The sequence below is a fragment of the Mugil cephalus genome, chromosome 14 (genome assembly GCF_022458985.1).
Source record: "Mugil cephalus isolate CIBA_MC_2020 chromosome 14, CIBA_Mcephalus_1.1, whole genome shotgun sequence".
In the NCBI taxonomy this organism is placed as follows: domain Eukaryota; kingdom Metazoa; phylum Chordata; class Actinopteri; order Mugiliformes; family Mugilidae; genus Mugil; species Mugil cephalus.
Window position 1 is genome coordinate 4278771 of NC_061783.1, and position 24576 is coordinate 4303346.

At 42.9% G+C, this 24576-nt stretch overlaps 1 protein-coding gene across 3 annotated transcripts in view; it reads right to left on the reverse strand.

The window, feature by feature from the left end:
- Positions 1–24576, reverse strand: part of trappc9 (trafficking protein particle complex subunit 9) — a 212985-nt gene that overhangs the window by 68817 nt on the left and 119592 nt on the right. For all 3 annotated transcript variants that reach the window (XM_047604448.1, XM_047604446.1, XM_047604447.1), the window contains one exon: positions 13936–14046. In XM_047604448.1, coding sequence (XP_047460404.1) covers positions 13936–14046 — 111 coding nt within the window. The remainder of the gene's footprint in view (positions 1–13935; positions 14047–24576) is intronic.

Below are 24576 nucleotides of genomic sequence, written 5' to 3' on the forward strand. Positions count from 1 at the left end.
ATGCCAGGAAGAATGAAGGCAGTTCTGAAGGCAAAAGTACCCCCTATTGCCTTCAGAACTGCCTTAACTAGCGAGGTGTACCTAATAAAGTGTCCGGTGAGTGTCCCTTCCATCATTAAGAAATAAAGGGATGAATTAAAACAAGGAAAGGTATCGTAAGGCCTCTGTGTTGACCAAGCACAAACAGTAGATCTGACAGGACACATCAACGCAGTCACTGACGTCAACGTAATAATGTTGGTGTGCGTGAAGCACATCAACTGATGCATCCTGAATTATGGTCGCTCCTGTTGCTAAGTTTACATCTGAAAAAGCCTGAACTCAACTGTCGTTAAACAGTCTTTAAACAGGGACCTAATAAAACAGATTCTTGTAAAAATGGATGAACATCAAAACACAACATGTTTTCCCGCCCAAAACAATAAAACAGTAGTTTGAGTGTTTGGATATGTTACATCTCTGGAGCACTAGAGTGAGTTTTGTCTGATTGTTGAGGTAAGCGACTAGGAGTCACCAATATTAGACAGGCACTGCAGTCTGTTGCTGTTTTTGGATGTGTGTCTCTTATTAAGTGTTTCAACTGTATGTTTATGTGAAGTGCCTGTTGAGCCTTGTCAAAGAGAATTGTCTGCCACCATCTGGGGCAGACAACAAGCTTTGTCTATCTCTGTCATTTACTTTACTTAGTCTGCAAAGGTACGTACAATTACACGTGATCTGCTATCTCACCTGTTTTATATGCAGCACTGCAAATCCTAAATAAAATTATACTAAAAGAATAAAAATCTCTGCACAAGTCCAGAGACAAGCACATCAAAGTGAGGTGGGGGACGAACAGGCAATGCAATTATCATTTCACAGCCTTTACAACAGAGCACGGCACAAATTAAATAACAATTAAGACTTCAAAACAAAGACAAACAGGAAAGCTTCTGCTCTTGCAGTGCCAAACTAAAATACATCCGCCTTTGAAGATTAGTGGCGCTCGGCTTATGTCACTGACTGAAGTCCCATCTTCAAATGGGCACTGCATTACATTCAGTCATCTTCAAAAGCGCACATTACACACTAATTCTAAAAATACCATATTGCAACAATGCAGATGGTCTATAAGTGGAAAGGCGGTCTGGCGGCGCCTGGGACTGGTTTTCTTTTTCGAAAGGTAATTGCTCAGAGTCAGGCACCCACGTTGCAATTTGGAATTTGCATTTCCAATGGGTGTAGTGTGAGACGGAATGCTTTTTAAGGAATTAAACCAAACATCACAGCAGAGAAAAGAGTATTTCATTCACAGCATTTCTGACTTTATGGAAAATCTGCTAGATAAAGATTTTTCTCCTTAATAACAGCAAATTTTAGATGATTTGATTTGTCGGAGTTCTCGCAACAGGTGTTAACTCTGAATCCCACACATTAACACCAGCATTACAGTAAAATAATGACTGGTGGAGCGAAGAGTGGTGGGAGCGCTCCACCTTTTCCATTGATTTGATTGCGGAGTCTTTCAGGGATTGCACCATATCTGGAGACTTATCTAGTCTATTACAAAGCTTTTAAACACAACCCGTGTGCCAAGCTGGGGTCAGTGTGGAACATCTCTAGGACTAATTCCCAGTCCATTTCACTACACTTCTCTGAAATAAAGTGGCATTTAATTCCCTGGGTGAAAAGGACGGGAAAGGACAGAGGATGGACAGACAAACGGATGAACAGATTTTACCCGAATGTATCAAAGCGTCGATTTGGTTAGCGTTAGGTCTGCACAAATACGCAATATGATGTGTGTCCATGGAAACCGATACAGGAGATCCACAGGAAGTATTACAAAGTGCTAATAATTGTTTTTTTCTGGCGAGCATCTATTAAGTACTTTGATGACTCACAGCGAATGAGTTGTGTCTGTACAACACACAAAACAGGGCTCTTGCGTGTTCCGTGCTACTTCTGTGGCTTTGCCGTGTCAGTTATGCGTGTGTAATCAGATCCCATCAAAAATTTATAGTTCAGTGAATAATATCTTGGGTGAATAAAACCCAATGCCGCATCCCAAAACAAATCATGAAAATATACTGGATTGGGAAATAGATTTTGAAGGAAATGTATGTAGTCAATACTAGAAGATTATTAGTTTGACAGAGGAAATGGGGATTTAAGTTCTGTCGTTCACATAATGTTAGGCTACGTAAACTCTTGGTTAAAAATAAGGAACAAGTGCAGCTCACACTAGAAATCTATTGAACTAAACTATTTCTTGTAAGCTCAGCAGGACAAAATCAGCGATAGTTTCACGTATTGGTTCACAGATGTTATCTAATGGGTAGAGATTGCTCATAGTGAGTCTGGGAGCCAATCATTACAGAAACCATAAAAAAACAAGCTGGGAAAACATAAAAAGCAAGAGATGAACATATGTCTGTGAAGATTCACTTTCCTGAGCGCGCTAGAGAAAAGTGTTAAAGAAAAGTGTGTTAGGTTAGTCTGGAGAGACAGACATTCAAAATGTGGCCTTTACTTTCTTAACAGATCATAATCTTTTCCCTAACCATATATACAGTGCTGCCTAAAGGTTAGCGAAACACCATGTGGACAAGCCAGGGGATGACTGGGTAAATCTTTTTGTGGACAAATGAGCCCAAAGTAGAACTGTTTGGCTTAAATGTTTGCGGATGAAAAATACACTGCATCCCATCACCGATGAACAAATGAATTCTGTTTTATAGCAGCCAATTCAAAAGGAAAATGTCAGGACATCTGATCTGAATCTTAAGAGAAGCAAAAAAACAGTTGTACAAAAGAGTCGTAAAGAAGTACAAAACAAATGGAATGGCCAGGTCAAAGTCCTGATCTTAATCCAATTGAAATGTTTTGGAAGGACCTGAAGCAAACAGTTCATGTGAGGAAGCACAGCAACATCTCAGAACTGATGCAAGTCTGCACTGATGCAAGTCTGCACTGAATGGGGTTTAATTCCTGCAAGACCACTGATCAGCAGTTACTGAAAACACTTAGTTAATGGACAAGGTATTGCCTCCGGCCATGGCTGTTGCTGTGGAGAAAGTTAAACACCTTCCACGAAAGATTTTTTTTTTCTTTTCAGTTTTTAGTTCAGTTTTTGTGGAGATAAACAACAAAAACATATCCAAACACACAGCTGTAGCCAATTCGCCTGACAAGCATGTGTTTGGACAGCAGCACGCACACAGATCATGGAAAACATCCATGCACACATGAGGCTGCACACCAACTTTCAGTTTTGAAGCCGGGACCGTCATGTCGTAAGATAACGCTGTTTACCTCTGAACCAAGCTAAGAATATGATTAAATATTTGCAGTAGTTTCAGGACCTATCTTATTTGAACAGCAAACAGTGAAAGCAATTTCGGAATCTCTCGGAAGAATCACCCCAACAGAAGAACAAAGCCAGCGGTCAGAGAAGATTTTTCAAGCAGAGGTCTACAGTATTAAGGTCACATGTGAGTTTTTTTTTTTTTTCCTGCCACATCTAATGGCGATCCAGGCCTGCATCACAAAATATCATCTTGTCCACCGACTGTGACTTCTGACACGGTATCGCTAATTACCGCCATCCTGCAATAAGCTGTGGCACTGAAGCCGCTTTTAATGGCAGTAATAACACCGGCTTAGGGATGAGACGGTCACAGTGAAATGACCCCTTCCTAATTAAATGCTGTGTTGCCTCAGACCAAAAGTACATGATAATCACATTAAAGCATACGGGGTCGCTTTCATCGGACCCCTGAGAAGCCATGAATCATTTCCACTGCGAGGTGTATAAACTCATCTCCGCGCGCTTCAAACACCTCAGAGCTGCGCACATCTGCGGGACGCGATCTACAAAAGGAAAAACTAACAAAATACATTCAAATGGCCGTGATGGCGGCAGCGGCGGTGCTGATGCTTTGCATCTTTTCCAGCGCCGCTAGCGAGATTACTGATATTTAGCCTGTCTGTGGGTTGTGTAGCTTCCTTGTGGCGTGACTGCTGCAGGTATCCGAGAATCTGCTCGGACTGAGAATCCTGCGAGCGGCGTACACTCGGGAGGATTAAAACCTTCCACGGCATATTACCGCACGGCAAATCGCTGGCAATCAACGTTTTATCAGAGCCTTTCTTTCTCATAGGCAGTGATTGTGTTATGTCACCATAACAGAGAAGCTGGGAGAGAAGAACATCGCTCGGGAGAGAGCGCGTGTTTGTGTGTGTGTTTTCGCGAAGAGGGTTATTTTTAGCTCACGTGCGAGAGCTTAAGGGCGGAGATCCACGGAGGCCCGTGCAGAGGCAGGCGAGAGCAACAGTCTATTTTTAGACATGCGGCTGACTTCGGTGTAACCCTTTGTTTGCGGCGGCTGCAGAGGCGGCGCTGCTTCAGCCATTAGCGTCTCGCTCAGCGTGATGAGCTGAGAGCGAGCGGACCCCCGCGGCCCTTTACTGTACGCGGACGGACGCCGAGGGACGCTTCCGCGGAGACAATCTTTTAATGCACATGCTGTCGTTACAGCTGAGTCTTTGTGCACTGTTACAAGAGCTGGCAGCGTGTGCTATTTTTGGTGCCGCTGTTTAACTCCAGGACATAATTTTTGAGGGCTTTTTGCCATTATTAGACAGCACAGTGGAGAGAAGCATGACTTGGGGAGGGGGGGGGGGCAGACATGCAGCTAAAGACCCCGGCTGGATGTGATCCAGGGATGCTGCAGCAGCTCCTGAATTATAATACATTTGTTGCCAAGGGCTATATCCGTCTATATGGATATAGAATGGATTCAGAGAAGATTAAATATATTTTTAGAATTCCAACGGTGTGAAAATCAACGACTGTGGCAGCCGGATACAGGGCGACTGGTGCAATAGGGCGCCGTACGCAAGAACGCGCGAGCAGCAAAACATCTCAGAGATCTCGCACCTTAACTAACCCATCCGCAGACAGCCGGCAGCGCGAAAACGCCCCCTAGGGAACACGTTATTCGAGGAATGTGCGAGAAACGAAAAAGTAAAAACTCTCGCAGACGCTGTGAAAAACGACCGTGGCGAGAGGAGCCGACTCCCGAGGAGCGGCGGAGCAGCAGCAGATGCACATCTCAGCAGTCACCTCTCATCTTCATCAGAGCATTGTTCTCGTGCCCCAGCACCGAGCAGATGAAGGCGTGTTTCCATAACGTAGGATACTGCTCACGTAGTGAGTGGTTATGTTATTCGGATGGGGTAGGGCTGGAAAAAAATAAATAAATAAAATAAAATGGCTGTAAGAAAATGTACCGTGATGATATTCTAGGCTGGGACTGCCGGCGATGGGATAACGGACTGCAGACGCATTATGTGCTCTGCTGCCATAAAAAGTAGCACAAGAAGGGTTGGAAAGGTGGTTACCATGGAAACAAGCTTTGTTTGAAAAGCTCATGCAATGAGGCGTGTCTGCCCTTGTGCGCGCCGATCCAGCGGACCCAAAAGGCACGGCGAACGGAGGGGAGGCACGGCGAAAAATGAGAAACCGCTGCAGTGAGCACTAACTCCCCCCCCCCCCCTCGGCCCCGGCCATTACCGAGCCGTCTCCACGCCGATAATGGTGGACGGCAGCGGGAACTAGTTAGCGCCTGCAGGTTGATGCCGTAATGACATGTAAACCCCCAAAGGCCTGTTTAAATCCCACCGGGAGACACAGCTGCGGTGTGGATACAGAGTGGGGGGTTGTCGGTCTGAGAGCAACCTGCGGCTGGAGGGGAAACGGACACCGGAGCATATACGCTGATGAAAAACACTGAGCTTCCAGAAATTATGTCAAGCTAAGGAATAATCACTGACACGCTACTTTAGGATCGACAGGACAGCAACCAAACGTTAAAAAAAAAAAACATGTTCATCTGTATATTCAGTTACTAGAGGCAGCACATTCTGTGAATCTAAAACAACAGGGACACTGAAGCGCAGTCGTTTTTTGTGTAAAAATGAGAGTGAAGGAGATGCATACCTTTAAAGTCATTTGAATGAATCCTGATTTATTTTTTTTTTTTTTTTTTTTTTAAATATATAATTTTCAACTGCTTTGAAGGCAAGCAGAATCGGTAACAAATTTCATTTCTTTCATTTTATGCATGGAAGACTTTAAGTATTTTAGAATAATTGGTTCTTCGCTTTAAGCATGATTCTATTTGGGTTTTGAATAGTTAAAGTTTATTTTTGCCCACATATATAATAAACTCTGTAATGAAAGGTGCACAGAAACCTCCTGGAAGAGCTCGGTGATGGGCTGAGAATGATCCCATGTCAAGTAAGTGAACAAGGACATTCTCCTACCTCCTACTTCCATTTATGCAGCTGCAGACAAGATGTTTCCCTTTGCTTCCTCCCCAGTTGTGATAATTCAACACTGTTCAAACGCTTACGTCGAGTTACATCTGTTCTATACAAAGGAGTCAGCCATCAAGCGACTTGAACCACGTTATTACCGTGTTTAAGGTTTATTTTTAAAATGATGGAAATGATTTTTCAATGTGACATCCCGAACAATATTTCTTGCTCATTAGATCCAAAACCTGACCCACAGAAAGGTCAGGGCTGTCTGACAGTGCAGAGGATCACTCGCTTTTCCTCCAACGAGAATCTAAAGTAAGCGAGGAGAGCAGTGGTAATTCACACGCTCTTGATGCAATGATTACGGCCTGGTCATTCCTCTGAGCTCAATGTGGTTAAAAAAATGAATAAAAAAAAAAAACTAGGGTTAGGGTTGCAACATTTTACAGTGTCAATATTAAAACTATGACGGCGTTATTTGCCCAGAAGAGGTGTATGTTAACGTTTCAATATCGATCATTTGCTGCTATAACAACGCCATTCAAAATATATACTCAACAGCGATGCAGCAGATGAGCGAGGCGCAGTTTAAACCTGATGAGCAGTACGTGGTTGTGTCATTAGGTAGGCTGTTTAATGAGAGTGTGTGAAGGCTGCGGTCGAGCACCCGTCCTCTGCTGGCCGTTGTGTTTTACCGTACGTCTTCATTAGGTTTGGACTACCAGTTTGGCATAATTATGATAATGTCCACGGTGAAACGCTGCAGCGGTTGCTTCATGCCGGTGCGTTTAGTCAGCTCCTAAAATAAGTGTTGTTTTCACAGCCCATCTTCACCTGCTTTGCTGTCGGCGTGGACATTATGTGAAAATCCCCCAGAATAAACACTGAGCAGTAAATACATTTGTCTTATGATTCCCTGGATGCTACAGTTAGCGTGACAGTCCTGATTCACTCCATGCGGCTGACAGTGTTATAAGATGTTTAGATATTTACTCAAGCACTGAAGTATTGCTTTGACTTACAGGCTGAAATAACCTGTCGTCACCAAAGTTCACCCACAGGAGGACACGAATGTCTTTCTACAGACAATCTGACTGACAGTTGGGCAGACATTTCACAAGAATCCACAATTTTCAGGGTGGTCATGGAAAAAAAGTCAAAGATTGCATTAAACTAATTCGGACACAACCTCTAGGGAATGTGCATGTCTGGAGAAATTTTCAAGGCAACAGTAGCAGAGGTTTTCAGTCAGAGCGGTCGGTGGAGGAAGCATTCAAAGACCTATATTCATTGCACTGGTAAGACTCGACCAATCTGGCCAGTGTGATATGAATTCAAATGAATCTTGGATGTTACGCAGCGTCATTTGGTATTTTGAACTCGCGTTTCTCCCTCACAAAATGGCACAAAACAGGTCAGAGCATGGGATACACAAGTATCCATCCACTAGTAAAGATCATGTCAAGTAGCTGAAAACCAATGGACAATGCACATGGTTTATTGCGTCATTAGGCAATCGTGTAAACCTCAAAAGTGGAAAATTGAAAATTGCAACCCTTTACATCACAGATGTAAGACATTCGTATAAAAGAACTCCTTGAAACTTCTAAGTGAATGTATGGCAGGAAAAAATCAATCAGAGTTCGGTCCTCTTCTCTATGTTCAAAGCCAACATGGAGAAAAAAAAAAAATATTGGACTTCACTGTGGTACTGTCACAGCGGCCTTTGGCAACCTCGTCTCCCTCCAAACATCAAAGTGACCATTCACACTGTGAGGAGCGTCACAATTTTTTCATTAGCCATTAAAGAAGACCGTGAAGGGGATAAAGACCTCGTAAAAAGACATGTCTGCGAATAATATGAGGAGATGAAAGGAGCACTCTGAGGGCCCACACACATGCCACACTAGACTCACTGCTCGAAACACAACAAATAAGCTGCAGTGTTCAATAAATGGAAATGATCACCTGTCACTATCTAAAGCTAAATGTAAGAGAAGAAGAAACGCCTCGCTGTCTGGAAAAGCCTAAGACTATTACATCCAGCTTTCAATGTCATGTGTTCTTTTCCACACATGGAAGATTCGTCTTGGTTTTCTACTTGTGTAGATGCGGAAAACAAAGCTCTGAAGAAACAATTAAAAATCACTTGTTGTGTAAAAGAAAAACAAAAAAGAGCGGGTGATTGACGGAGTCATTTTTGCGACTCTCGGAGAGAAGCCTTAGCCGGGTGAAGACTCCAGAAAACATCTTGCGTCTGACACCTCATTCATCACAGAACAGGAAAGAAATGTGAAATGACAGGGCCCTCTGATGTCGACAGAGGACGCGCTGGAGAGGCAAGCGCAAGCAGACGGAGATCTGCGAGCCCGCGATCCCGTTTCTCTCCGTGTGCCGCTCCGCCCTTAATAACGTCGGCCGGGCGCGCAGTGGTAAAGAATATGATCTGCGCTTCACCCACACTGATCTAGGGATGAGCAAGGCTGCATCCAATATCCCCTGCCTCGTGTGGATATTCACACAAACACTTTATGCTGTGAAAACACTCAATATGCTGGATCTGAGCTAATCTTTCGACAATGAATTCATACATCAGCCAGGCCTCATGGGATGGAAAGCACGGTTCGGTGGCGTTAAAGGCGATGGGTGTCTCCACATGGAATGTCAGTCAGACAGGGGAAAAAAGATACTTATGTCTATATATGACTCTGCTGTTGTTACCAGACTTGACGTTTTTCACCTCGGAGGCACCTTGTGTCATGTTATATCAGTTTCCAAAGAAGGGGCATTTTTAAATCAATTACAGAGCTGGTACATTATACATTCTGTCCTCCACTTCAGTTCTTGTATTTATATAGTACTTAACAGCCACAGAGACACGTCTACCCATTCACACAAGCACACACGCATGCACACACTAGTGTCGGGAATGCGGTTGCTCAAGGACACTCCAGCATGTGGTCCATACACCGGGGACTGAACCACAAACCCTCTGGTTCGTGATGAACACGCTCTACCTACTGAGCCACAGCCTCCACCCCCTACAGCAACAGATGGTGTGACCTAAAAGAGATGAGGAAAATACTCTGAATAGCAATGACAGGAAATATGAAGCAGCTTGATTTCTGGTTCGTTCTCTTTTCTTTCTTTTTTTTAACCTTTTATCTGTTAGTGGTTGAAGAACTCTTTCACTTAAGTAAAAGCACTTGAGTGTTATCAGCAGCGTGTAGTTCAAGTATTTATTCTTCAGTCAAATACCCTCTGGGTATGATCTACAAGTTTTTGGACACTCCATGCATTTGTGAAATATTCACTCTTAGGTCTTAAAGTGCAATTTCTCTTACTGCAGTCACAGACAAAATACCAAACAAATCCTAAAACAGCAATTAAAACCTTAAAATTGATTGGTTCCATAAAAACACTTTTTTTTTTTTTGAGTATTGAGTAATGTACCAGTGATCTGTAAATGAAGGCCCTGCTTTTTATTAAAAGACACATCTTTCTGTTGCCATGCTTTGTGTCTATATAAAGTCAGTACATTTGGAAGTTCTTCAGAGACATAAATGGCTAAAACAAGGAACCTAATGCAGGAAACACGCCTGGAGATACAGATTCACAGCCTGGAAAGATACAGCTGCCTCCAGACCACCAAGAAGAGCAGATGTAGTCCTCCAGCAGTTGGATCCACTCTGAAGAAACACAGACGAACCAGCAGCTTGGAAGACAAACCAAGATCTGGTCATCCAAGGGTTTCTTCAGCAAGAAATGACCTCATCCTGATCCGCATTTGCAGGGGAAACCGCCGAATGACATCACAGAGCTCCAACAGCAGTGGTCAAACCAAACTGGTGTCACACTGTACATGGTGGACTTTTAGATCATGGCTTAAGGTCCTACAAGGCTGTCAAGAAGCCTCTGATCAATGAGAGACAGGTTAGCCCAGTGTCATTGGGCCCAAGGACACAAGAACTGGACAGTCAGGAACTGGAAGAAGATTCTGTGGTCAGATGAGTCCAGTTTCCAGCTTTGTTTTCCTCCTGCTAATGTGAGGGTAAGCGTTATCTCCAGCATGTACAGTACCTGCTGTCAAACATGGTGGAGGCAGTATCATGGTTTGAGGAAGCATGAGTGCTGCTGGTGTTGATTATCTCAGTCTGTGATGGCACATTGAACCAAATATTGTGCCATTCTCCAAACCCACATGCTCCTTTCTACACGTGCACTGTTCCGTCGAGGTCCAAACTGGATGTTTCAACAAGGTAATGCTCCCCCACATCCAGGACCAGTAGAACTTGGCTGCAGGAACACAGTATCCAGGTCTTAGAGTGGCCAGATCAATCCCTGGACATGAGCCCCATTGAAAATCTGCGGTGGATTATCAAAAGGTCTGTTCCAAAGTGCAACCAAACCATTTAGAAGAATAAAAAGTACTAATTCAAGAAGAATGGGACAAGATTCCCCCTCAACAGTGTGAAAGGCTTGTGGAGAACAAGGAACCAGGATTAGAGCTCTACAGCTGCTGATGGCAAGAGTAATAAATATTAATTTGATGATGTGATGGTTTATTTATATTTTGTTCAGTTTTGAACACATTCTCTGTTATTTGTTGACAATGATACCGACAATACTGAGAACTGAAATTATACCATCTAAGTAGACGGGTGGATTGATTGAATTAGCAGCTTACTGTATCACTTCTGTCACATGAAAGCGTAATGGGTGTCTGAAGGACCCAGATGGAAGGCCTTCTTTGAAGACATGTCCAAAGAGGGGTTCAAAAGCATTCGCCCGATCATGACCATGTGTTAAAGCTCTTAGGCTTATCATATGTGGTCCTATTTCTCTCTGAACTGAACCGTTTCAAGCAACACAAAACTGTACTTCAGTGCAGTACTTGAATAAGTGTACTTGGCTGGATTCGTTTGGCTTATTTTTTGAAAATAATTTTAAAAAGCAGTCACACTCGATGTTTCGTATCGGTATGCGCGTACATTTTCAGTGTATTTAGAGTGTGCCAGGCAAATTCTATATAATGTTGTACAGACAGAGCAGTGGGGGGTAAATGGAAAGCCAGCGTGGGACCCGGAGATTTTGACTGCGAAGAAATGAGAACGGCAGCGCGGTTGTGTTTTTCATTGGCAAACATTTATGGTTACGGAATGAAATACTCAACACTATGATAATGGAAAAAAAAAACAACAACAACAACAACAAAAACATCATACTTGCACAGTGATTCCATGGGGGTTATCATAGCAGTTATTTATTTTTGTGATTTTAAAAGATCACCACAGTATCTTATGGTAACACAGGCAGTTTTCATTTAAGCTACTTTTCTACTGTTGAGCGCAGCGAGCTACACAGCGCAGTCATAAGAATTAGCTTAAAACAGTGCAAGCATTTTATAATATTTGAGCAGCAAAACAAGTGCAATTTTACCTAATAAATAAATACCACAGAAATAACTTATAGTATGAATTTATTTATATTTAGTTTCAGTTTCAAATTTCAACATCAGTAACATTTAATGGACTGAATGGCAGGTGTGGGCCTTTAAAGAAAGGCCGATGTTTTTGCAAATACGATTCAATCTACTCATATATTTTTGAAATAAATAGTTTTATTCTATCAGTTCAGCAATGACAAAGGGCACTCAGCTAAATTAAACTGTATTTCAACATTTTAGATACTTCTGAAGTTAACAATGAGAGTAACAAACGCTGCCAAGCTTGTTGATTGTCACAACTCATTTCTGCACAGGAAAGGTTATTTAGAAAGAGCTGACTGAGGTGTTTGCCTGAAAAAAAAAAAAAAGCCTTCCCGCCCCCTAATTCCCCTCAAATAATAACATTCCACCCCTGCGGAGAGAGGTCTGTGAGTCACCGGCAGTGCACCTCCGCTCATGGCCAAGGATGCTACAGAGAGAAGACTCTGACAGGAATCACAATTTGCCACTTTCCAGTGAATCGACAAACCGCGGAAGAGGGCGAGAGGCTACGGTAATCTACAGAAAGAAGGAAAGACAGCGCAGCGGTGCACTGTGCGTGCACATGTGCAGGTATGTCAGAGCGAAAAGAGAAAAACAGGACAGGCATTTTAGGATATGAGTGATCTGGAAATGAACAGGACTTGTATTTCGCTTTTTTTTTTTTTCTTTTTTTTTTGGTTTTGTTCCAAGCGGGGAACGTTACCCCAGAGTAATGGATTCTTTTAGCTGAACTTGCAGCATCTTAAAAGGATGGGTGACAAAGGGATATTGCAGCTTCTACAGTGTGATGCCAATGAAGCTGAGGAGGGAGAAAAAACAGAAAAGGCCAACATAAAAGACGTTTGGTAAGAACCCTGCGGGCCGCACGCAGCAGAACCAACAGATCAGTCACAAAAGATGGAATGTTCAATCTGGCATGTGATCACTATCAGTGTATATAAACCCCATCATGGCCTACGTCACTGTGACATCACTGGAAACTGGAAGCAGAGCAGAGGGAAGCTTGAGGGTAACACTGTCACTTTCAGCCATGAAAATGTCATCTTCCTGTGTTATTTGGTGCCAAAACCAAAAAAATCCAAAACACTAACTTGAAGTTTTATCACATACCAGCCACTGCCAGTTGTAGACAACTTTGGTTTGACTTTGGTGATTAAAAGAAAGGATTGGAGTGAGACAATCAACCACACGCACACTTCAGGTCAGATTAATATGTAATGGACCATCAGTTTCAGCCTGGATAACATTATGCGTTAGAATAAATTATGACTGAAATTATGTTAAGTTAATGTTTATTTAGGGGATTCTTGTTACATGTTAATGCTAATGCTAACCGCTAGGTAACGTGACGTTAGCTGTATGTTTCTGGGGTATCCAAGCAGAAGTTGCTACTTTGCCCTCCGCAGTAGTTCCACTTCCTTCTTGTAATATCTTTGTTGGAGAGGCTTTACTTGGTAAAGACAGACCAGACTTCATTCCCTCTGTGTCCTCCTTTGGTCAAATCGTCCATCCAGTGAGTGAGAGTGTAGGGGTCAGTGAATATAGTCCCATCAGTCAGAGTCAACTTTTTTAAAATATCACCATCTCCGGGAGTGAGTGCATTAGTATATTCTCTAAAATATGCGTTTTCCTCGTCCATTCTTGCCAAAACATTGACTTACTGAAATCCATTGAAATATGCTAACTGGCGTTTACAGGCTATAGTGTTTGAGATGTTTGGCATCCAGTTAAGCCCCGCCCCTCAAAACACATCACATTGTTAACAAATGGTGAAGGGGTCTATAGAAAAAGAAAGAGGTGACTAAACCACCATCAAAAATGAATCAATCAAGATCCATTTAAATATGTTAATCAGGACCCATATTGCCCATAAACAAGCCAATTCACAAGCATATTAGGAGGCAGTTTTCATAGTTAAAACACACAGATCCATGTGCTGAGCGGTGTAGAGGCAGGAAACCATGAGGCAATATCCAGCAGTAAAGTGCAGCTGCTGTGAGGGCATGAAATGGAGCTTGTACGCCTCAAGAAAGAAGAATGGAAACAAAACAACCTTGGGAGACATTTTGCTTGGACTCACCGCCATATGGGAAAAATAATCCATCTACGTATATAGAGAGAGCTCGGAACTTTCTACTCACCTCTGGCACTCGCTGGCATGGAGAACCAGGTCCTGGTTGTTCTTGGCGCTGACGGTGAGCTCATGCTCTGTTGGGTTGAAGATGTCCAGCAGGAGATGACACTGGCGGGTGCTGTGGACACAAGACACAAGATTTGAGCGTATGGAAAGGGCACGTGAGATGATGCGTGTTTCTGTTTTACACGAGCTTATCGTGCACCGTTTTGAAGCAACATTTCTTCATCCATTATACACGGACTCAGGACAAAAAGCCGACCATCGCCGCCGTCCCATATGTTGCCCACATAACCCATGCATGGCGGCTCGCTTATGCATGAGGTGACAATTACTTTCTAAAAATACACTGGCACGGCCAAACGCGCGGCACACAGCAAATGCACGAGATCAAGAGAAGACGCGGCGTGAAGTACTCATCAGTCCTTGTCACAACATCAAAGGTGGCGGCGCTTTCATCAGGCCCGCAGGCCGAGCCGGAGCTGGAGCAGGTCATCTCCACACCATCCCGGGCCTGCTTTTCTCATGCAGATCATAAGAGGGCCAATTTGTGATTTAGATCAAGACAGGAAGGGATGATGCTGGATTTACAAAGAGTAAATTTTAACCCGCGAGTAGGTGTTTTTTCCCCCCCTTTCAGTAATGACAGATAAAAGGAAGGGACACCTCGAAACAGAAACAGGGAACAGGCTGCCCAGTGCAGACTGTGCTACATAAATACTTTCTGCAGGTATAAGGGAAGAATGCGACAAAACAAAAAAAAATAAAAAACTGCACTTGAGGAAATGTTTGTTTAACTTTCTAAGGAATAGGAACCTGGCGTAGTTGTCCTTACATATAAAGCTGCAACGGTGGCTTCAAAAAGCTCAGCTGACAAGTGCAACAACTGAGAAATGAACTGATGTTATGTAAATGAAGGGAAAACACAAAAATATGCCGTATTGATGCACACGTTCACCAAGCGTACGAAACAAAGTTAACGTACTGTATGTACAGAGGAAATGAGCAGGACTTGATGGATGAATGGAAATATTTAGCTGTGGGGTTGTGTGGCGGCCCGGGCCACATAAAACACTGCGTTGAGTCCGTGGGAAAAAAATAAATAAATAAATAAATAAATAAGAAAGAGTGCATTAAAATTTAAAGACAGACTCATATTTAAAGCCGGCGCGCTGCAGGGGTTGCATTTATTTCCATTCAGGAATCAACGAGATATGGATGTTACCCCCGGGGTGTTGGAGCATTTTGATGTAGCCGTAGCCATTTTCCATGTTGTCTTTGGAACGCGACAGAAGATTAAAGCGGAGGGGTGTATAGCATCCTCCACAGCAATTACGATAAATCAGTCTGCGCAGAAAGAGCGGGTTCTATTTATTGAATGGAACAGAAATAAATAAAACAATCCTTTGTGCGAATTGAATGCCGCCCGTCGTCACAGCTTTCCCCCGGTCCACAACAAGCCCCCTCCAGCTCTTCGCCTCTTAAATCTCCAGGTTAATGGAGGCTTTAGTTGGGCTCGCCCAAGTCCCTAATAAACTGCCGGGGCAATTAAAGGAGCATATTTTTTAAGGCCTACCCGTGTTTCTTTGATTGTCTTGTTGTCTTTGCCGGACATGATTAACGGGGGGAACGGGGCGAGGTGCTGATTTATAGGCAGAGGCGTTTAGCAGAGGTGATCAATCAGGCCGCCGAGTTAAGAAACATAGCCTCATTGCTCATGCGTTAAGTACCCAAGATAAACGGAAGGAACAGACACGGGAATACAGGCATGGCCGATGCGGATTCGCACCTCTGGATTTAAAAGAAAACACAGCGTGAGCCGGGAACAGTGGCAGACGACTTCATTCGAGAAGCGTCGCTGCAGAACGTCTGCAGACCAAAGCTGGAGATTACGCGTTTGAACTAGCGGGAACGGAATCATAACACTGAATCATTTTGATAAGTATTCTGCTGAGCTACTACACGGGGCACAGAGATCTAAGCTAAATAAATAATTCAGAACCACCAATAGGGTTTCAAACTATTTGTCTCCATTTCAGCCTGTGAATTTTTACACAGTTCCACAGTGAGACGGAGAAGGGAGCAAAATTATCCCCAGCGTTTCAAAGCGAACACGTATCGAACCTGCCTCTTTGTTCGCCCGCGTTCAAAGCAAAACGTCCATCAATGAAATATCAATACCGGCGCCTTATGTACGTTTAATGAAGCTCCGGATGAGTCTGACTGCATGTGCTGCTTGTGTGCGGAAACCCGCATCCCTGGGAATTGTGAATGTGGCGGAGATTCACTCTAAACCCGCACGAGTACGTGAGTGCAATGTGTGAAAAGATCATTTATTTTAAAGGGACAGTTGCGAACACAGAAGCCCTCTCCTGCAGATCATTTCAGGTGCAGCTGGTGGTGCGCCAGACGAGGGAAAAAAGGCTAGTGAGTGAATGCCACCGTCTATTCTCAGAACTCTACACCGCTAACAAATGAACCACGAGGTCAGCGCTTCGGTCTTATTAATCTGAAGGAGCCTGTTGGAGTGGAGTAACTCTCTAAACCTGCCAGAGATTTCTCTGCCACCGTGGACACGGGCAGACATCAATACAAAACCAGTAGTGCACCTATGAAGGGCCACTGGCCAATCATCTTTTTTTTCCTACGCATGCCGTAAAAAACTAAAAGTGTGGGACTGATTGGGCCCCAGCTGGGACGGGGGACATTGTTGTGGTAAAGGGGTGGGTAGCAAAAATGGCAATGGGCAAAAAATGCAAAGATCAATAGAGCTGGGCCCACACCTCAGTCAATCCCACAAATCTGGATCAATAAGTGCTGATTGTACAGGCGTACACTGGCACAAGAACGTGACATATTCACTACACACAAAATGTAATGGCCTTAATTAGCCTCGCTGGATCCAGAGCACTGCCAACGACGGGGTATTTTTAGCTACAGGAGCCAATAAAGGAATCCACTGTTATGAACGCACTGAAAGGTGTAGCTAGCGAGAAAATCCGCTTAAAAAGTAAATGCTGGCTTGACAGAATGTGCAGCATGTGCAATAGCTCATTAAAAATCTCTCATTAAAGGAGCAGTTCACTTGAAATCATATTCTCCTCCTTTAACGGCGTCTGTAGATTTGTTTTACGGTGCTTGACGGATTACCAGCAAAAAAAAAAGAAAAGAAAATTCAAACTAAGTGAAAGAGACTTTTCCCTGCCTGGCTTTGTCTTTTAAAGACAGACAAAACCAGAGACTGGGAACAATATTCTTTTTCCGCAATCTCAAGGGCAATTAAATGTCAGCGCGAAGAGTAGCAACATGGTCGCCGATTGATTCTGCGAAGGCCACGGTTAATTACGATTTGAATACAATCCTCAAATAAAAGGAAACGGACTTTAAAGGGAAGGGCTTCCTGTTTAATCACGGGTCTGGTCTGGATTTGGTAACTGCAGGTGGGTTCTGCTGGTGAGCTTTGTGGGAGTCTGCCGAGGACTCCGGCTGAGCTGTCCTTGAGATGTTTCGCATTCACCTCAACACAATGGCGAGCGAGTGGAATTATAACTGCAGCGCTAAAATCAGGTTTCAAAAGCAACATTTCTATCCTGGAACTCTACATAGTCAATTGGGAACTGATGTTAAAAAAACTGTTAGCTGTGAGCCAGCTCATCATTTCCTCCATATATAGGACCTGCAAGGTGTTAAAATTACTGTTTACGGATGATAAATAGGATGCACTTTCACAAAAACAGCTGAGAGGATCAGTTCATTTGCCCCCGTAGAGCAATGCTTTTTTTATTTTTTTTTTTCCAGGGTAACACAATGTTGAGTGGATGAGGTTTTAACGGGTCCCTCTAAAGTATGCATCAGTGAGTATTTCACACATCAGGGCTCTCCGTCACTTTCTTTAACAGATCTGTCACCTCGCATATGGCCCGACGCCCCGACGAAGGCCCTCCAGCGCGCCAAGGGGAAATGGCCAATGAATTGTGTCATAAACGCCACGAGGAAAAGGTCAGAGGATGCAAATTGTAGAATCGAGCAACGTGCACACACCTCTCGGAAACTGGATTTAGTTGGCATTTAAATATTATCCACAGTAGATATGTTTTTCTGGGCCTGAAAAAGAACCTTGATATTTATGGACTGGGACGTGAAAATGTACTTCTCAGTTTGTAATAAGACTAAGCGAGGGAGAAAGTGATATCTGTATCTGTATTGCGTTTAGGAAGAAAAAGGTACATATATATTGAGGTAAAATGAGACTTTGGAGGGGCGTGCACACCAAGTCATGAGACAGAGAAACAGAAGGAAGGAAGAAATGAAGGGACGCAGGGATGGAGATCAAATTCACTCTAAAATTCAAGAAAGTCATATCTTATTTTTCTTTTTGTTTACGCTAAGTCTTGACTCATCTTGGCAAAGTGTTCATCTCTTTTTCGGCCACAACTGAAGATTATATCCTGCACCTCCACTTCACATCTAACAATTCATTGCTTTACACTGGAGCAACACCGACTTAAAGCAGCGTTTTTTTTCTTTCTTTCTTTCTTTTTTATGAGTTGCTAGTTTAAAGTTTTTGCTTTGTATTAGCGAACTTCACAAGAATATCTCCGCGCTGTTTCGAGTAGATGAGTTATGAAATCAGACGCAGGGAGGCAAGAGAAAGAAAAAGGCGGATGGCTTTTGAGAAAACAATTGAATCTATCTGGAAAGTCAGACAGCGAGCAGCAAAACGAACAAAGTAGAGAAGCAACAATGCCAGCCATTATGAGTTACCCTTCGACAAATACTTTCTCTGGAACTTCTCTCTGGAAGATGGTTGTGTTTTAAGGCAGAGAAGCCATGAATATTGTGTTGGTTTAGGCCTGTAACGCATACGCCGATCAGGCATTACATAATGACCACCTTCTTAATACGATGTGGGCCTCCGGTGTCTGGTCTGGTCTAAGTGGGTGCTACATGTCTATTGAATTCCAGGTCCAAACGTTTCCCAGCAGAACCTAGAATTGTTTAAATGTTATTTACTTGTCCTGTCAGTGGTTTTAATGTTATGGCTGATCAGTGTATAGATCATAATGTATATTTAAATAAACCACACTATGCATACAGGATGATTAAACGGATGAAGTGATATTTAAAGGAGATGGTAAGAACATGACAGGGACCTAAGGCCAAAAAAAACAAGTGAAACAATGTGAAGAAAAAAAGCAAAAGATAAGGAAGATTAAAGAAAGGAATGAGACCCATGGAAAACAGCAGAAACGGAGGCGGTAGAAGAGTGAGCTCAGCTTCGGCGAACTCTCACACATGAGTGTGCACTCCAACTGCAAACTATCTTCATAGTGCTGACTTTCCAAAATGGTGGCAGCTGTCTTATTATCACTGATGACCCAACTGGCTGGCGAAGGGTGCCTCACTGGGCACCGGTGGTAGGCGGAGGGCAGAGGAAGAGGAAAAGGCTAAGGAAAGCAGAATGAGAACAGAAAGGAGGGTCACAGTGGCTGAGAGTGACTGGCGGCTTTATCTTTCTGAAGCTGGATTTTCCGGAGGCGCTGTGAGTTTTTTTTTTTTTTTTTTTTTTTCCTTCGCCTGGACCTGTTGGATATGTTAGTGACTTGCAATGAATCTCAGGAGAGGCACAGCAGGAGCTATCACCGCCGAGCCAGCAGTGCACTTCAACTTTGAACCAAATATTAACTGCATTTTATGCCACCCTCTTACTGAGAGCAGGTCATAAGGGATTTATTTTTTTCCAGCATTTGATGCATTTATTAGATAGCGGCATCAGACAGACACTGGATACAGGGCGAAAATGCAACAATGGTTTCCTGGTTGGATGCAGAGGGGAGGTATTTCTATTGCTGATCAGCATTTTAATGTCTCCAACGCACCTGTCTCATCAAACATTATCCAAGCAGCAGAAACTAAGAGCTATACAGAGAGCTGAAGACGGGAGCAGCTGTACAGCGTATATTCAGGCAACTGCGAAAGCCACTAAGGAGGTTCTGAGGGCACATCCTGCGATGGCTGACCAAACCAGATCTCTACCCCACTGAGAAGACAAACCTAAAAGGAGATAGACTGAACAAACAAATGGCATTGCATGGCATGGTTCCACACGCCAGGCGGTCATTACGTTGGCTCCAATTTTGTGAACATGATTATGTTAATTTAACTCTATACGTGTGGGAAAGGTTTGGAAAAAAAAATCTGCCGAGACCATTTGTGCGTTCTGACGTCAACCTGAAGTTAGGGTTAAGACTTTATACACTAAATCCTAATCACTTCCTCCTTGAGTTCCAATGAATATATGAGCCAAATTTGAAGACATTCAAAGTGAATAGGAGGGATACCATGATTTAACTGTAGAAATGTAGAATCATGCAGAAAGATCTGGCCTTCAGCTGTGTGATGCGTTCCATCAACATTCTCTAACCGGATATGTCGAAGCCTGATTATACAAATTAAATCTACTGGTTACCTTGATTGAATCTTTCATAACCAGCAATGTAGCCGTTGCAAAATGACAGCACACAACTCTTTCTGCTTTTTGTGCCAGGAAAACTCATCAGCAGTATTGGACACTGACTTCCTGCTGTATAAAAAAAAATCTTGTGAAAAAGTACAGAAATTAAAGCCTACTCCACTTTCTGAGAACTACATGCAATTCTCAGAATGAACACAAACTTCCACTTCAAAAAGATTCACCACACAATGGAGTAGAGCAGATTTTTTGCGCAAAACATTTGGTTAAATTCCAAAGTGATGTATGATAATGATGCAGTATGTTGAGCACCTTTAATCCTCCACGTATAAAACCTGGACAATGATATAGCTCATGTGAGAATATTAGCTTCCTCCTGGGAAATTCCCCTCTTTTTGTTTCCAGTCCATTACCAGACTATTGGTATGTTACAGTTGGGAGAGCAGTGCTTTCACAGAGAACTGAGAGGAGGCGGTGTCATGGGCCATGACTATTAATCCATGCCCAGCAATGATTCAAACGGGGGAAGAAGAAAAAAATGAAAAAGGTGCTTCTTAATCTTTTTTTCCTATTGGTTTCTGGCTACATATGAAAAATAACTGACAAATGATAGAAATCGTGGACATCCGAACAGCTTCATCTACATTCAGTGCAGGTCTTCTTCGGTCGAGCTGCTGATATGGGTTCCTTATAGGTGTGTGCTTCTTATACAGGTGCTGGCCAGTAAATTAGAATATCATCAAAAAGTTGAATTATCTCAGTAATTCCATTCAAAAAGTGAAATTTGTACATTATATTCATGCAATGCACACAGACCGATGTATTTCCAATGTTTATTTCTTTTAATTTTGATATTTATAAGTGACAACTAATGAAAACTCCAAATTTGGCATCTCAAAAAATTAGAATATTGAAAAGGCCAATGAAAAAAATTTTTTTTAGAAATGTTGGCCAACTGAAAAGAATGAACATGAAAAGCATGCGCATGTATAGCACTCAATACTTTGTCGGGGCTCCTTTTGCCTCAATCACTGCATTAATGCGGCGTGGCATGGACTCGATCAGTCTGTGGCACTGCTCAGGTGTTATGAGAGCCCAGGTTGCTCTGATAGTCGTCTTCAGCTCCTCTGCATTGTTGGGTCTAGCGCATTGCATCTTCCGCTTCACAATACCCCATAGATTTTCTATGGGGTTAAGGTCAGGCGAGTTTGCTGGCCAATCAAGGACAGGGATACCATGGTCCTTGAACCAGGTACTGGTGGTTTTGGCACTGTGTGCAGGTGCCAAGTCCTGTTGAAAAGTGAAATCTGCATCTCCATAAAGTTGGTCAGCAGCAGGAAGCATGAAGTGCTCTAAAACTTCCTGGTAGACAGCTGCATTGACCTTGGACCTCAGGAAACAGAGTGGGCCAACACCGGCAGATGACATGGCACCCCACACCATCACTGACGGTGGAAACTTTACACTGGACCTCATGCAACGTGGATTCTGTGCTTCTCCGCTCTTCCTCCAAACTCTGGGTCCTTGATTTCCAAAGGAAATGCAAAATTTGCTTTCATCAGAAAACATAACTTTGGACCACTCAGCAGCAGTCCAGTCCTTTTTATCCTTGGCCCAGGCGAGACGCTTCTTACGCTGTTTCTTGTTCAAGAGTGGCTTGACACACGGAATGCGACAGCTGAATCCCATGTCTTTCATGCGTCTCTTCGTGGTGGTTCTTGAAGCGCTGACTCCAGCTGCAGTCCACTCTTTGTGGATCTCCCCGACATTTTTGAATGGGTTTGTCGTCACAATTCTCTGCAGGGTGCGGTTATCCCTAGAGCTTGTACACTTTTTTCTACCACATTTTTTCCGTCCCTTCGCCTGTCTGTTAATGTGCTTGGACACAGAGCTCTGCGAACAGCCAGCTTCTTTAGCAATCAACTTTTGTGTCTTGCCCTCCTTGTACAAGGTGTCAATGGTCGTCTTTTGGACAACTGTTAAGTCAGAAGTCTTCCCCATGATTGTGGAGCCTTCAGAACAAGACTGAGGAACCTTTTAAAGGCCTTTGCAGGTGTTTTGAGTTAATCAGCTGATTAGTGTGGCACCAGGTGTCTTCTATATTGAGCCTTTTCAGAATATTCTAATTTTCTGAGATACTGAATTTGGTGTTTTCATTAGCTGTCAGTTGTAATAATAAAAATGAAAATGAATAAACACTTGAAATATATCACTATGTGTGGAAGGAAAGTATACAGTATACAAGTTTCACCTTTTGAATGGAATTACTGAAATAATTCAACTTTTTGATGATATTCTAATTTACTGGCCAGCACCTGTATATACCCTGATATACTAAAGAATCTCATCTCATTAAGTACCAGCAATCTGGACCTCTCTGACTACTGTCACACTCGTGGACTCGTGGCTGCCTCATAAACGTTCTGACTGGTTGTGATGCCTATTTAACGTGGACAATGACTGAAACTTTTTTGCTGGGTGACAGTAGGGCTGCCAAGGTTAGAACAAACACCTTTTAACGTGCAATTAGCGTCAGCTGATTAGCATTTCGATCGCCTCTTTTCCCATTTGCTTAACCGCTGCTCATTAAATGGTTTCCTAATATTATACTTCCATTAAACCTTATTATTCATGGAATTTTCACTGATGCTAATACTGGAGTTGTATTGAATACACTGCATTGTACCATGACATTTAAGGAAGTCGCGATTGGTATCAGGAAATGGGTGGATCGAAGCATTTTTAAAAATGATTGGATGTGATTTAGTGTTTGTTTTGACAATGTCAATGTTCAAGTTGAGATATACTCCACACACACACACACACACACACACACACACACACACACACACACACACACACACATATTATATTATATGAACTGCTGAATTGCTACATGCACAATTTTACTCTGTTTCTATCTTATTTCTATCCTATATATTTTATTTCATTTCGCCACATTTATTTTTTTCCCCCCTCCATATTTCAGAGTTGTCTCCATGCACCAAGACATTCATCACTGGTAATGATGCTGCACTGTTACAGAGTAATTGACAATAAAGAATCTTGAATCTTAGACAGTTATTAATTTAGTTAAACCCATTAAGCTCAGAATGTGGTCGTCATAGGAGCCAGTTTGCCTTTAGCTTATTTCCTGTTGCATTTTCTGCACAACAAAGAAAGCTCTACTCTCCGAAAGCAAAATGAAAATCTTCATGGCACAGCTTGGAGGCATAAAATGCACTCCAGAGCTATTCAAATGTCGAGCATACAGGCTGATTTTATTTTGATCCGGGGGATAAGATAAGCAAAGCCTTTATGACTCACCAGAATAGAATTGCTTATATGCATAAAAATATCTTTTTTTTGTGTGTATAAGGGACAAAGAGAGAAAAAATTGGTGAAGAAAAACATAGGTGTGGAGTAGAGAAAGGTGGAGAGCTGAGGCAAAGGACAGCAGGAGAAGAAGAGAAGTAGTAAGGATAAGAGACAGCGTAAGGGAAAGGAAGGTAGAGAAAATACAGCCTCTGACACAGATTAGAGATGAGGAGAAAAACAAGGAAGAAGAAACCGAGTGGTGGGGGCAAAAGAATTCAATAAACATGTACTCCACTCTTGCAAACGTTAGGAACTGAGAACGCCAGGGCCAAACCTTATACCACGTAGAACAAGAAATTTCTCAAATTTCTCGTGCTGTTGGAATGAAGACAGACAGCGGAGTGGATGGTCAGACAAACAGAGAGAGACGGGGGAGAAACACAAAAACAGATCGAAAGGATGAGTTGCTGCTTTATTGAGCAATTTCATACCACCACTTCCAAATTCTTTTTTAACTCCCAGCCAAGTAAAAATTCAATAGTGCTTATCAGAACAAGTTAAGTACGTAACAGGACTTAAACGTCTATCCTGCCGGAGGGGGGATTCTGGCAAATAACGTATAAGAGTGTGCGTGCATAGCGCAGATAAACCAACATTAGATTTGTGAATGGCAGTTATTACAGACTAAAATGTACCTCCCATCGTATTTGCTGTAAATCACCTCCACCTCTAACGCGTACGCCCCGTAGAGATCACTTCAGAACATTCATTAGGCAGACAGACACACTGCACACCGACGCATGCTTTTATACTTCAATATATAGTTAGAAAATTCACTGACGGGTTATTGGACGCAAC